This window comes from Gavialis gangeticus, unplaced genomic scaffold (genome assembly GCF_001723915.1).
Source record: "Gavialis gangeticus isolate Ggan-Ray unplaced genomic scaffold, GavGan_comp1, whole genome shotgun sequence".
Taxonomy (NCBI): domain Eukaryota; kingdom Metazoa; phylum Chordata; order Crocodylia; family Gavialidae; genus Gavialis; species Gavialis gangeticus.
The window spans coordinates 1,505,444-1,520,939 of record NW_017729015.1 but is presented as its reverse complement, the minus strand read 5'-3'; the positions used below and the strand labels follow the sequence as shown (position 1 = coordinate 1,520,939).

Below are 15,496 nucleotides of genomic sequence, written 5' to 3'. Positions count from 1 at the left end.
TATTTCCTGGATCAGCATCCTGTTCCTCATCCTAGTTGCATAAAACTTCTGTGATCAGTTGAAACTGCAAGTGCTCAAGCTGGGACTATGTTACCCTCATTTCCAAAATTTAATGTTCTGTTTCTGTGTGCTTCTTGCATAAATGTCGGTCTCCACTCCGCCCCAGCCCCCTCCCTTGCTTCCAGAAACACTTAGAGACTGACTGCCAGACTTGGGTCTTTTCCAGTCTAAAGAAACCACACACACACAGGACAAAAGATCATCAGCCACCTTAAAACCAAGTTGGGCCAGGTGCTTAGAGACCCAGCACATCCCGTTTGCTTCTACATGAAGCTGTTCAGAGCTGAGCCTGCCTGACCAGAGGGCATTCAACACCTGTTTGGAACAGGAGCTGTCCTTGGTTATCCACGAACAGGAGCTGTTTTTGGCAGAGTTGACCGTTGCTATTGCTGGCCTCACCATGGGGAAGGTGCCTGGCCATGATGGATTACCCAGTGAATTCTACAAGACCTTCTAGCCCCTCCTCAGCCTAGACTTCCTGTGTGTGTTTCAGGAGAGCCTCAAACATGAGACCCTACTGATCTGCTGCCTCGAAGTCCTCATGCTGCTGCCAAAGAAAGAGGATCTTGGTTGCATTAAGAACTAGGTACCAGTATTACTCTGGTAAATCTATCAAACAATCCTGACCAAAGCCTTAGCCAACCAACCCAAGATGGTCATGGTCTCAGCTGTAGCCTCCAAACAGAACTACTGCATACCTGGAAGAACTATCTAGGAAAAGCTGTTCCTCCTGCATGACCTGCTGGCAGCTGTGGAACTCTTTGGCCTAAATATTGGCTTTGTCTTCCTGATGAAGAAAAATACTTTTGATCGGGTCAACCATGCAATCTTATTCCAAACTGTAGAAGCCTTTGTCTTTGGACCCCTGTTCAGCTCAACCATCCAGCTCCTGTACTGAGACATTTCTTGCCTCCTGAAGATGAATGGGAGCACTGTGTGTCCTGTTGCCAGCATTCAGGGGCATCTGGCAGGGCTGCTCCCTATCTGGAATGCTCTATACCAGGGGTGCTCAACCTCCAGCCTGTCACCAAATTCAGCCTACGGAGCCAGTGCCTCTGGCCTGCCAGGCTCCCTGCAGGTCACAAAAATTGGCAGCAGGGGAGTGGTGGCCCTTAATACAGCCACTCTCCTTCCTGTCAAATTCCCAAACCCCAAGTCCCACGCAGGGAGCTGGGCTGGACTGCAACACTTTCTTCCTCAGAGCTTGGCTATACCCACTTTCCTTCTGTTGTGGTGGGCAGTGCCCCCTTCTTCTGTGGGGCTGGGTTGGGATCTGGACATGTCCCCTTCACTCTCCATGGGGGGCAGGGTCTCCTTTCCCCTGTGAGTCTGCGTTGGGGCCAGCCTCCCCTTGTCCTTCTCCGCACAGCCTGATGGTGCCCACTGTGCCTACCTACAGCTGGACCAAGCACTGCCAGTCTGACCCACCAGGCAATAACATTGAGTACCACTGCTCCACATGCTGTCTTGGTGCCCTATGGGCCTGGCCGTCCCATTAACTGCAGCCTCAGCTGCTGGCTCCGCAGCTAGTGACAGTGTATGTCAGTGACATGTCTGTTTTTGTAAGTAGTGACGGTGACATCCAGTCCCTGACCAAGTGTTAGTGGGCCTATGAGCATACCTTCTCAGCCAGTATCAACTGGGCTAAAATCAACAAGTTTCTGCTGGGCAGTCAGGCCCCAGACCTGTCTGGAGGACTGTCCTGGTGCTGTGATAGCTTCAAATCCTAGGGTGTTTTCTTAGGCCCACCAGTCTGTCTAGGAAAGAACTGGGAAAGCCTCAGTGAGGAGGATGAGGCATGACTCCAGCAGTGGTGCTGGCACCTATTCACCCGTACTGCATATGGGTTCTGGTCATCAGCAACCTGACAGCTGCTACTCTGTGGCACAGATGTGTCATCCTGGACTTGCCAATGTCACTGCTAAAAATGCTGCTGAAGCTCCACGTGGACATCTGGAATGGGCACCACTAGCTCCAGTGGACTGTCCTTTACCTGCCCATGAAGAGGGTTAGGGCCTGATTGAGCTGATAAGCAGGGTGGCTGCCTTATTCCTGAATGCCCTTCAGTGCCTGCTCTTTGCTGGTGAACATTTTCCCTGGTGATAGCTGGTCTCTGTTTTCCTGCACCATGTGGAGGACCTCAACCTCAATTGGGAATTTTTTCCTCTTCGATCCTGATCACCTGAGCTGGGCTGCTGTCTCTCCCTTCCACTGCAGCCTCACCTGGCCAAAGCAGGTACCTGTGATATCCAGAGTTGTTGCAGAAGCCCATTGGTTCCTAACCTGGCCTTGCAGCAGGGGTCACTGAGTCATGCCTTTGGAAACCTCATTGCTTCCCTAGTCCAGTTGCACTCCATCAAGCTGACGATCCTCATCGACTCGGCCCAGGCCACCTGGCTTTTGGTAAGAGCCCTCACTGACTTGCTGGGCCTGCACTCTGTCTGTTTTTCCTCATGCTTCTTGGCTGAAGTGAAAGCTGCTCTCCCTGTGGATGCACTTGTTGTCCTGGAGGGCCACCTCTGCACATGAATCCTTGTTGGCAGCTTGCTACAGACCTCCCCTCACACTTCTCCCCTCTCATCACTACCTAATTCTACAGGCACACACAGCGATGAGAGTAGCAACCCCAGTATTCTGCTGTCCCTCCCTGTTCCCGTTGAGCAAAGTGATGAGATCTGCTTTGGGATCCTGTTTGGGAAGGCACTGTACATATGGACGATCAAAGTACGTGATGCTCTTGTCTTCGCTGCTTGCCTTGACAACCTGGAGGCAGTGCCTAATGGCAGCAATACCAGTGCAAGCCCTCCCAGCCTGGCGCACCCTGTACAAGCTACCCATTGCTAAGAAAACTGGTGACCTCCAATAGCAGCTGCTGCATGGGGCCCTGGCTTGGACACCTTTATCCACCGTCAAGACCTGGCAGTGTCATCAACCTACCTCTTCTGTAAAAAGGAGGTAGATGGAGACTCTCTTCCATGCCTTCCTAGATTGCCCCTGACTGTGACCATTCCATACAGCCCTCAGTGCCCTCTTTGGTACAGTGGACTTGAACTTCTCTGAAACAACATACATTTTTGCTATCCTGTACCAAGCAGCTGAAGGAAGTGTGATCTGTCTGGCCAGATTCCTGCTGGGCTGGGCCAAGATGGCAACCTTGAAAAGCTGCAGAAATCAGCTCGCCAGGGAGCCAGTTCTACCAACATCTTAGAACTCTGCTGCTGCTTGGTGCAAGCATGTGTCACATTTGAGTTTAGACATGCCACCTTGCAGCAAAATGAACCAGTGTGTCACACTAGTCCATCAAAGGGGCACTCTGCAAGGTGGAAGACACAGCTAGTCCTAAATGTGTAACACAATGAAGGTTGTTGAGGGGAGGGGGTTTCAATCTCTGGTAAGATGAGTGTTTTCATTACCAACATGTGTTTCATGCTTAGCCCCTGGGAGAGCCAGACACCTTTGCACTTCCATCTTTTGTTTTTAATATTTTTATAATAAAAGCTTTAAAAGTTTTTTAAAAAAATCTTTCCCTCTCTCAGTGAGTAGCCCCTCCTTTCTCTCCTAGGCTCTGTTGTACAGTGAACACAGAAATCGGCATATACTGCTCTTGCTAATTTATGCTGCTGCTACCATTACTGTAAATTTAGGTTGCTCATTTAGTAGATGAAGATCCTTCTAATTCCGTGCTGTTTAAAATGAATCATATCTTTTTGCAATTGGAGGTTTCTAATCAGCTTGGGGAAAAAGATATTTATTTTTTATCTACCTTGTGTTTAGTTAATGTTGCAGGTAATCGTGTGATGCAGAATTGGGAAATTTATCATGGTTTTTCTTTTGTCCTAGACATCTTCAGGTATCTAAAGCCAAACCAGTTTTAATGTAAGGACAGCAGCAGGCGGTATAATGCGGAAACCAGGCTCTCAAACAGGTAAGTGATATTGACCAGTGTAGGCAGAGACCTGTTGTTTAGTTGGGTATAAGCTAATGACTCAATTATAAGTTGCTGTGGAGCTGAGGCAAGAGGGGAACATGCGAGATGTGTGCCATAGTCTAGGGCCGGGGCCTACATGAAGGCAATGGACTGAGTCTCGTTGAATTGTTTAGGCAGGCCTCATTACAGAATGATCACTCAGACTGGTAGAAGTTAGAGAAGAAAAATCCCTTTTAGGTTATTTCACCCATCTTCTTCCCAGCACAGCTTCTTCAGGACATGTGCTGAGCTTAACAGCTATGGAGACTTCTTAGTCCCAGTGATGTTGTAGGATGCATTTCCGGTCTAATCATTGGGAAGCTTGCACTGTGGCTGGCTAGCTGTTGTTGCTGTCTTTGGATCAAAGGTCAGATTGCAGTTTCCATTTCTGTAGACCTAGTTCGTGTTTTCATGCATCAGTAAGTGTCACAGGCTTTTTTTAGCTAGAAGTGCTAATTCTTGCTGACTTCAGGGCACCCTTATATATGTGAGGCATGATGTTAGGTGTTGTTATTGCCCTGTGGACCCTGTTCCATTCATTGTTAGTTCTCCCAGCATGAAGAGAGCTGGTGCTCTGTTGTCAGAAGCCTCTCCCTCCTTTCAGTGCAGCATGAAACTGAAGATCAGCCTATCTTGTGGAGCTCAAATGTGTCTCAGGGACTTCTGGTGGTCTGAATCTTTTATCCCGTAACAAGACGATTATAACTGTAGGCACAAGGAATGCTCAGTAGTTACATGCGAGCTACCTATGTGCTGTTTGTTTAAACAAAGGGGAAAAGCAAAATAGGCTGTCTGCAAATGAGCTTTTCAAGGCCTTTTTATAGAAATATTGATTTCCTTTACTGTTGTTCCATACTTGTGCATTTGACTAGTGTGATTTCATCACATTCGCTACAGGAGAATGACAGGGTGGGGAGGCGGGGGACGGGACAGTAAAGGGTGCAGCATCCTCTACAGTTCTTTGTCCACATCTGCCACATGCACACAAGGTTTACCACAGGAGATTCCTGTGCTCAGTTTCTCTTTCCCTTTTCTATATTTTTAAGCTTCCCCTTTCCTTCTCCAATGGCACATCTTATAGGAGAATTATCTTCTTTCTAGTGCCACTTGTCCTTTAATGACATGAAAGCAAATGAAGGAAAACAGGGAACAGGGAAAGCATGCTGTGAGGCAGCTGGAGGGCCTGGTAATAAAAGAGGCAGGTTGATGATTAGTCAGCATTGTGGCCTGAGACCTGACTAGCTGAATTCAGCCCTGCACACAGCTTGTCATCTTTTTGCTTCCTAGAGCAGGGTGCCTCCTGCCAGTGTTGCCGTTGTGACCTTTGCCCTGTGAATGCAGTACCATATGTTCCAGAATCAACAACTGTGTTGAACACAGATGGGTTCCTGTTCTGTTTACCTGGTTTTCTGTAATGCATTTGACTTTTTCAGTCAAAATAATTTGCAGCAAAATCTCTCTATTCCTTTAGCTGCTTTCCCCATGTGTTGCTTTCGTATTCTCCCTAATGAAGGATTTTGCATTTAAAAATATGTTAACAGTAGAAATGTGACTTGCCCCACAGAGAGTGTGATAAAAGCTGTCCAAGGCAGACAGCCATACGAACACATGAATGTTATAATGGAGGGCACACTCCTGCAATGCTAAAGGTTACATAAGACCCTTTGATAGTTTTGTCTTATCTGTAGCGTCTGTGCTTTGTATGCTTTATCCCTGCTTTCATAAAGAGTTGGCAGACCATCTTGCCCCAGGGGAAATAAGAGTTATGGTAAGGATATCCTTCCCTTTTGCTCATTCAAGTCTGCATGGGAATACAGGCAGTCCTCGACTTACAACGTTTCGCATTTACAACGTTTATAAATTGACACCATTTCAACTTTCTGACGTCAGTTTCAACTTTACAACGCTTGATCTGACGTGATGCCATGCCAGCAAACAAGTTCGCTGTGTCACCCATCTCCCTGGAGAATGTCTGTTCAAACTTCCTTGGACACTTCCTTTAAGAAAACAGACAGGACTCCAGAAAAACCTGCAGCCAAGACTTCTGAGAAGACTCCAGCCAAGAACCCTTCAAAAAGTCCAACAAAGTCACCGGAAAGAAGTCCTTTCAAATCAATATGATTGCTATTTACAATATGAATACATTAATGGAGATGTATTACTCATCTATAATTGATCAAGTACAAAATTCTGGGGTATTTTTATGAAAATAGTGTATCGGGCCTTGGTTCAGAAACCAATCCCCCATTTATAACATTGTTTCTTATGAGGAAATTGGTTCCAAGTTATGTTTCAACTTAAGACATGGTTTTCAGGAACCAATTGTGTCGTAAGTCCGAGGACTGCCTGTACTGTTTTGGTGGTTGGGCTGTTTGATGATGTCATAGTTGTGCACCAAGTCCCAGGGGTTCACATGAAAAATGTCACTATTGAAGTACACACAGTCCCCATATCCACTATCTAAAATGTGTGAGAGCAAGGAGCAGCTATTATGAAAGCATGGGTGACTGGAGCGTAGTGAATATAAATATGAAGGAGAAAGTGTAGCAATTTTAAAGCATTTCCTTACCCACATTGTACAATTGACCTTTCAGCAACAGTTTATTGCTTGGATCTTTCAGCTACTTCAGAATTTTTAAACTTTTTTTATCCACATTTTTTCCTCCTATCCTTTCACTGGGAACTACTTTCCCTAATAGAAGGATATGTTTCATAAAGTGCTACAAAATTGCTTTTGTGTTTTTAAAAATAGCATTACAAATGCAATGCAAAATAAATGAGCTGGTCTGTAATAGCAATAAGACATCTCAGCATGTGCATTAGTCAACTATCAGTGTGTGGCACTGCCTTGGTTGATAAGCAGTTCACCCAAGGAGGGCATTAGTAGCTAACTAATGCATGCTGTGTTGGTGCTTACTGCTCTGTTGGGCTTCTTTGTTGGGGGAGAGTTGCCTATTTCTTGGCATGTCAGACTTTGGGAAGGGTCTTGAAAGAGTTCCTTTATTTTTATGCCTCTTCACATTCTCTGTGGCCATCACCTTTGTGGCCAAAGAAGACTTGATGCGATACCCTATGGTGCCCATCAGCACTATTCATTGAGCAACCTGTTGGGTGCTTAGAGCTGTCTTTGTCTTTTTCCTTCCCCAGGAATTGAGTAGTACCCACAGTGATTCCCGGCCCTAATGTCCTGGGCAGCGATCAGCCCGTACTGATGCTCAAACATCCGGTATTTTGTGTGTGTTGGGACCAGCATCCTTCAGGACTCTGGGGAAAGCCATTCGTGTCCAAGGGACCTGAATAGCCAAGAGAGGAGCTAGGCAGATGTGGGGTAAAGGAATAGCTATACTAACCTTTATTTGCCAATGGGGACCTGATCCAAACTCACCCCTTCTATGCATGCACCACAAAAGGAGTAGCTTCCTCACTCTTTCATTTCCATTCCTCACTAAATCTCTCTCTCTCAAGCCTGCCAGCTTTTAAGGTAATTTAAAATGATAAAAACTGAGTTGAAAATTTTTGTTTCTATGCCTCATTGTTTGTCATTATGGATGAATATTAGCATACAAGGGTTGATGAAGACCAAGTAGTAACCTGAGGCCAAATGTTCCTTCTCTTGAGCTCAGGGTGGGCTATAAACAAACAGGAGATTGGCTCCTGAAGTCATCCCTTTATGTGCCTTGTCCAGTGAATGTCACTACTATATATTGTTTGGCAGTCTGTACAGGGAGAAAATGAGCCAAACAGTAGGAACTTGCCCTTGTCCTGGGGTCATTTCTTTCCTGGGAGGTACAAAATGCCTCACTATGTCCAGTGAGCAGCTGCTTGAAGACTAATCTGGAATCTGATGGGCTCCCTCACTGACATGAATGCTTTGTTTCTTGCCTTAGCCATAGACTGGAAAGATGGTAAAAAGCACAAATATGGCCGCCCGTCAGAACCTTCCTCCCAATACCAAGGTAAGAAGGTGTTTCTCACCCCCCTTTTGAATTTATTGATTTGTCTGGGATGTAACTCATCTGATATGCTGAAAACTTAGTGCAAACTGTTTTTAAGTGATTCTCATCTATAGAGACTTTGTGTAGAAATTACTTAAAATTGTGTCCCATGTTACAAAATGTGACAGTAAAAGGCTACAGATAAGTTAGCATCAAAAGGTTTTCTTTACTTAAGGTAAGTTCTGTCTTTTATATTCATATGAAACTGTTAATTCAAACCTGCTCTTGTAGAGTGGGGTGTGGTTGTGACTTTGAGATCATTCATTGAATGGTACACATTCCTTCTTCAACAAAAGCAAAATGATTTCCCCAGCCCAAATGGGAGCCCCTTATGCACCAGCCGAATTGTCAGTCTCTTCAGAGCTGAGGAGAAGAGATGCAGTTAGCAGCACCTCTCTCCCCTTGGAGATCATTGTTTATCTAGTTCATTGGCCAGGAAGGCTGCAGTCCTGTGCAGAGCATCTAGGGTGCTGCCAGAAAGGGGGGGGGGGGAAGGGGTTAAAACCCCCACACTTTACCAGAAGCAGGGGTGCATTATTTTGACCTGGCTCTGCAGTGTCTGTGTAGATCTCTCTGTTCAGATGTACTTTTTGGCACATTTTATTTAATAGCTGATTCAATCAGCTATTAGATAAAAGTGCCAGAATAGCCCCACTAAAGCACCTGATTCATACAGATGTTGGGAAAACTGGGTTCAACTGCCCTGGGCTTGGTGTAGGAGTGCACTGAGTTTAAGGTAAAGGGCCAGGGGTTTGGGTTTTTTTTGTTGTTGGTGGTGGTTTTTTGCCATGTCTGCAAGCAACCTTAGAGATTGTTTATAGAACTGATGGGACCTGCTCTCTCTTCCAGGGATGTGCATGCAAGTTCTGACTGTTTGGCCTGTGTGTCTAATTTATGACAAGCCTTTAAGTCTCACTTTCTAACTACCTTTTATAATTTTCTTTTGTTTGTAAAGTTTAATTTCAAGATTCCCCAGTGAACACATCTTTAGAAATTAAAGCGGCATAAATCACCATCTGGCTTTGTGTTAGTCAGTCTTGTTTTTCTTGCGGTCCCTGTTGAGGCTATCTTAAGAGCTCTGTCTGCTCTGGGGAAGTATTTGTTGGGTGTCTGTCACTGAGCCTTGAGTTATGGCATAGAAACCTATGCAGGGGCCTGAGACACAGAAGAGAATCCCTGAAGATTGTCTCTCTCACCTCTATCTTGAACATTATTTGCAATTATACGCTACTATTGTGGCTTGTATGTTCTGTCTAGAGTCTTCCTATTGGGCTTCAGGGATTTTCCATAATCTCCCTTTTGCAGGGCATTGCATCATTCCCATGCATGGGGAGGACTGTTTTGTTTTTTTTTAGTGACAAGGAATCTCTCTGAAATGAACATAAAGGCATACAGTCTCAGATGTATCAGTCAAGCTAAGGAATTACTGGAGAGGTGTATTGTACTCAGGATTGAAGCAGGTAATTATCTATCTGTTGAACAAGTACTTGGTGTAAAATTGGAATTGTCTTTTGGGAACAAATGCTCACCTGCATTGCTCAATATTTTCTATAAATTCTGAGTACTTGGATATGAATATGCAGACACAGTTACTTCCCAGATGACCACTGCCCTAAGCCTAACATGAAAAGGGTTTCTCCCAGAGATGAAAGTGGAACCAGGCAGTTCTTAAAAAAGAAGAGTAATGATCTAAACCAAATGGGCTAATGCTTCATGCAGGCTTACATGTTATGTTTCAGGGTGGGAAAGCAGAGTAAGTGGCAGTGCATTATGAGTGCCATGATTAGTTATACTGACTGTTAATCAAAATAACAGTTAACCAGAACTTTTGAAAACTACAGTAAAATATGACCTGCAGGAATTCTTCTCTTACAGAGTGAGAGCCTGTTTGGAAACATGCAACTAGGAAGGTCATTGATGTGGTTGAAGTGTGGGCAGACACTGATATTCTGTCATCTTTCTGTGTTAAACTTGGTTAGACCATTCTGCTTTCATATTCACTCTTAAAACTATTTAGCTGGCTCACATATGGGACACAGATTTTAACAGGATGCTTTGATCTGTGTAGGGCACAGTCTCCTTCAGAGATGTGACCTAAAGTGCACATGCATTTTTTTCGATAGGATTGATGATACCTTGAAAATTGAAATGCTAATGGAACCCAAACCAGATTAGAGTAAAACAATAAACAGCTTTATTCAAATTCCAAGCAGAACCACATTAAATACAGCATTGTGAGGAGCACAGGCAGGTTGGGGAGTTCAGGAGTTATGTTGGGTCACAAGTATATCTTCTATGATGAGATGGCTGACTCTGTAGAAGTGGGAAGAGCAGTGGACATGAGGTACCTTGACTTGAGCAAGGCTTTTGATATGGTCTCCCACAACGTTCTTGCAAGCAAGTTAAGGAAGTATGGGTTGGATGAATGGTCTGTAAAGTGGATAGAAAACTGGCTGGATCATCAGGCTCAGAGGGTAATAAGCAATTGTTCCATGTCAGGTTGGCAGCCAGTGTCAAGTGGAATGCCGCAGGGATCAATCCTGGGGCCAGTTTTGTTCAATAATATCAGTGACCTGGAAGATGGGATGGAGTGCACCCTTAACAAGTTTGCAGATGACACTGACCTGGGGGGAGTTAGTAGCTACATTGGAGGATAGGGCTAGGATTCAGAGAGACCTCAACAAATTGGAGGATTGGACCAAAAGAAATCTCATGAGATTAAATAAGGGCAAGTGCAAAGTCCTGCATTTAGAATGGAACAGTCCCAGGCACCTGTACATGCTGGGGATGACTGGCTAAGCAGCTGCTATGCAGAAAAGGGCCTGGGGGTTACAGTGGACAGGAAGCTGAATATGAGCCAACAGTGTGCCCTTGTTGTGAAGAAGGCTAATGGCACACTGGGCTGCACTGGTAGGGGTGTTGCCAGCAGATGGAGGGAAGTGATTATCCCCCTCTATTCAACACTGGTGAGGCCACATGTGGAGTACTGTGCCCAGTTCTGCCCCCCCCCCCCCCCGACACGTTGTGGACAAGTTGGATAGAGTGCAGCAGAGGGCAGTGAAAATGGTTAGGAGTCTGGGACACAACTTCTGAGGAGAAGCTGAGGGAACTGGGCTTATTTAGCCCAGAGGGAAGCCTTGGAGGGGATTTATTAGCCTTCAACTATGTGAAGGGCGGTTCCAAAGAGGGTGGAGGTGGACTGTTCTCAGTGGTGGCGGATGACCGAATACAGAGCAATGGTCTCAAGCTGCAGCAAGGGAAGTTTAAGTTAAATATTAGGAAGAAGTTTCTCACTAGGAGGGTAGTAAAGCACTGAAATAAGTTATCCAGAGAAGTAGTGGAATCTCCATCCTTGGAGGTTTTTAAGACCCAGGTAGACAAAGCTTTGGCTGGGATTATCTACTTGGTAATGGTCCTGTCTTGAGTGGGGGGTTGAACTAGATGACTTCCTGAGGCCCCTTTCAATCCTAATTTTCTATGATTCTATTGTGGCTTATTGTGGCTTGTCTTCTTGTTGATGTGTGTGGGAGGGAGGTACTTTATTTATATCAGAGGGCCCAGTTCTGCCAGTCTTACTGTAAGTAACACCTTCATTGGGGTTACTTGCAGAATATAACAATTCCTGAAACGACGAATAGTAACAGAATCAAACCCTTAGTTTCCTTTTTACTGTAGTTAGTGTAGTTTTGAACTTCTTGGTTCTTGTGTGCTTAAATGTCAGCTATAACTCTATTAATGTCATATTTCTCATTGAATTTTTTGTTTCATTTCCTCTCCTTAAACAAAAAAGTTCTGGTGTTGTATGATTTTGCTGAAAAAATTCCCAGTCTTATTTAAGAATATGGTGCTCCTAACTCGTTGTATAGGATTTGTGATTTGCAGGAGGAGGTGAGGGAAGTACTAAAAAGGTGAAGTGTCAAATAGGAGTAAGTGAATATTGTGCCTTTGGTACATTGTAGCAGGTTCGAGCCTCAGGGGCAGCTGTGATGCTCCCTAATGGCTGTATGGCTCCTGCCTGGTTCTGTCTCTAAGGTTGCTCTTCCTTAATTGCTTGCCCACCACACCTTGTTATTAAGGGTAAAGTAAGGGAGGCTGCCCATGGGCCTTGATGAGAGAGCCCATGGAGGGTTTGGACAAGGGAGCAGAGCCCACCAGGCCAGGGAAGGGGCCTAAGTCCAGTCAACTCCTCAAGGGGTCCCTCCCCACTAGTTTCAATCAACCTTTGTGCTAAATAGGCCTTCTCGGCCTGGCAGTGCCCCTGCAGGGCACCTGTAGCCCAGAGGACAAAATGTGTGGCTCTGTTCCTCCCCTACACCACAGCCCAAGCCTTGCAGGTGTTATCACTTCAGCTGTTTGCTTCCCTTTGCTCCTCTCAGGATTCTCAGACCCCCTGGGTCCCTCTCTGCCCTTTGTCTCTGGGTCCTCCAACCCCGAGTCCCTCACACAGTCCCTCTTGGCTGGGGAGCCCTTTGTGCCCCACTCAGCCCCTTCCCTGGCCTGGTGGGCTCTGCTCCCTTGTCCAAACCCTCCTCTGGGCTGGGGAACCCTCTGTGCCCCAGCCTGGCCCTCTTCCAGTCAGGTAAGCCTGCAGACAGCCCCCATGCTACCTGGAAGCTGCCTCTTGGGTAGCTTCTCCCATTAAAGTGGCAGGCACACCCAAGTGCCCTGCTACATACATACTGGACAACCAGTGCTGAAGACTAAGGGCCAGCTTCTCTTCCATCTGTTAGGCATGTAAGGGGTTGGGCACCTAAGTGCAATCCTATTCCATCCTGCTCAATTCCCTGAAAAACAGTTAATGAGAAAGGTGGGTGGGTCTTGCTTTTGCTCACTGCTTTTTTGTGATTCCTTTTGGGTCAGGTGATCATGTCAGATGAGAAAAGTAGATCCAATACAGATTTTCCTGGACTTGAACAGGGAAGACTAGACTTGCATGTAGGTGCTTGTGTCCACTTAGATGTTCAATAAGCAGAATAGAATCTTGCCCTAAGCCCCTCTTCCACAGAGCAAGCAACAGTGGGACAAGTTCTCCCCTCCACCTCACCCCTCTTGCTGCTTTGGCTCGGTGCTGCATTGTCCACTTTTCATAACAAGAGGAGAGTTTATTCTCCATGGCCCGTTCAGTCTTTGACACTTCTGCTGAATTAGTTGACGGGGCTAGTTCGTGCCTACTGTAATGATAGTTTGTATGAAGTGGAGAATTGGGCCAAATCTTTTGGTGTAGGTGGTTGACTAACCACGCAGAACACAATGTTCAGTTGTTAGCCACATGGGCCAGATGTGAAACTGGGTTACAGCAAAAAGCTCCTTATCCCACTGTATTGCCACGTTTGAGGTGTTTAAAGCCAACAAAGAATTAGAGAGTTAAGAGACAAAATAGTTGGCCTGTGTTATACAGGAGGTTAAACTAGATGTTACCAATGGTGCCTTCTGGCTTTGTAGTCTATAAACACACAAACACTTGTCTGGAATTATTTAGACAGGGATGATCCTGTCTTGAGCAGGAGGATTAGACTAGAAGACCTTCTGAGGTCCCTTCCAGCACTATTTTTCTTTGGTTCTATGCATGTAACAGCATGAGAGAGCACATAGCAAATGTGACCTCTCTTTACACAGCAAGCCTGGAGGCCTGGGCTTCATTTGATACTGCTGGAATTGAATATGCAAGTTAATGGCCACATACTTTGATCAACATAGTAAGTAGGGTTTGGGGAGGGGCAAGAAGAACACAGCTTAAGATGATCAAACTTGAGATATCTGTCTTAAACTCTGTTCATGCTGTTTTCAAACAGTGTGTTTTAGATGCGTTCTCTACTCCCTGGCCAAAAACACTCTGGAATGATCTCTTTCACTGTTTTTCATCATTAGCAGATTTGTCTTTTCTTGATAAAGTTCATTTATGTCAGTCCACTTGGTATACCATTATCTTAAACAAGTCCTTGCCCCTCTCCGTGCACTTGTTTCCTCATCTGGAGCATGAGGATAATGTTGTTTGTCATCCTTTGTAAATAACTTTCAGATCTGTGGATTGTATTTATCTGGAGCAGTGGTTGTCAAAGGGGATGCCATGGTGCAGGTGCCAGTGTAAGTTAGGTGGAACTGCCCTGCTTGCCTCCTGAGGAGGCAGATTGGGAAGCAGCTGCAGCTGGAGCCTGTGCTCCTCCTGCAACCCTTCCTGGTTCAGCGCCCCCATGCATCTCAAACAGAGGCATATCAGGCAGGTGTGACTCTTTCCAGGAAGAGCTTGTGGGGTTGGACCAGAAAGGGCTGTTGCATGATTGTGTGCTCCAGCCATAGCTGTTTGCACTGCCCAGCCAGAGGAGTGAGGCCACAGGGGACTTTTACCCAGGATAAAAAACTCATTAGTTATGCCTCTGCTACTACCTGCTTTAGGTTTATCAGATAACCCTAGTATAGGCAGAAGTGTATGGCAGGATCCTGGTTGAGAACTACTGTGGTAAGTAGAGGCAGTAAAACAGTGGGTCTTAACTGGGGGTGCTGCCAAATTCAAACAAGTTATGGAGGGGTGCCTTGAATCTAAAAAAGGTGAGAACCTCTGACCTAGAACTTTTCCCTAAACCACAGACCAAGGGTTTTCAACCGGGGATACCTCAAGGGTTACTCAGTTGCTACTGCCGGAACTTGTGCCACCGTGCCACTAGCACTTCCGCTGCTGGTGTGTTTGCCGATCAGCTGGAGGCAACCCTCCCGTTCGCCAATTCGCCACCGCAGGATTCTCCCCTCCTGCCCCCTTCCTTCCCCCCTCCCCACCGCTCATCGACAGGCCGCTAGGGGACTCCTTCCTTCTCGACCAGCCACCAGGGATGCACTGACCCAAAAAGGTTGAAAACCCCAGCCATAGACCAAGCTCTGTCTCATGTTAAGGCAAAGGATTCCCCAGAGTTCACTGTCTTTTTCATTGGCCATGAGGGAATAATTTTGAATGGAAATATCTTGTATTTTAGTATACTGTATTTATGTAAAGGAATTAGAAATACTAGACTGTTAGGCTTGAACCCTGCCACATGTGTTGTTTTTTTTCCTAAAAAGTCCTCTTCAGTAGAACTTAAACTTACCAAAATGTGAATTGCAAGCAGTGCTCTAGATATCTTCACAGTATAGTGGGTTGGCAGCAAACTAAAAATAAGCTTACATGAGTTTGTACCCATACTCTGTTTTCAGTGACAGACAGCTGTCTCAGAAATTCTGTGCTTGTGTTGGAATCCTGTAGGCTTGGTCTGTGCTTGATTTAAAACATTAGATGCAGAGAGAGAAAAATACATCTACGGTTTTTAAAAAAGGATACGTGTTGGGTGGGAGGTATTTTTAGATAAAATGTTAAAAAGCTGTTAAGTTCCTTATTTCAAAGTTGTTTAGTCTAGTCGCTTAGCGTCTAATACAAAAACGGGACTTAATTGCCCAAATTGCACTTTAGGCAGAACTGAATGGCTTGTGGCTAAAAAAAAAAAAAAAA

General features: G+C 45.5%; 1 protein-coding gene across 4 annotated transcripts in view; it reads left to right on the top strand.

Moving 5' to 3' along the window:
- Positions 1-15,496, top strand: part of SCMH1 (sex comb on midleg homolog 1 (Drosophila)) — a 148,030-nt gene that overhangs the window by 6,969 nt on the left and 125,565 nt on the right. For 3 of the 4 annotated variants that reach the window (XM_019512124.1, XM_019512123.1, XM_019512121.1), the window contains exons 2-3: positions 3,901-3,985; positions 7,915-7,983. In XM_019512124.1, the coding sequence (XP_019367669.1) occupies positions 3,961-3,985; positions 7,915-7,983 (94 nt within the window). In that variant the 5' untranslated portion in view covers positions 3,901-3,960. Of the gene's footprint in view, positions 1-3,897; positions 3,986-7,174; positions 7,356-7,914; positions 7,984-15,496 lie in introns of those variants that run through there. The other variant, XM_019512122.1, reaches the window with a different exon arrangement.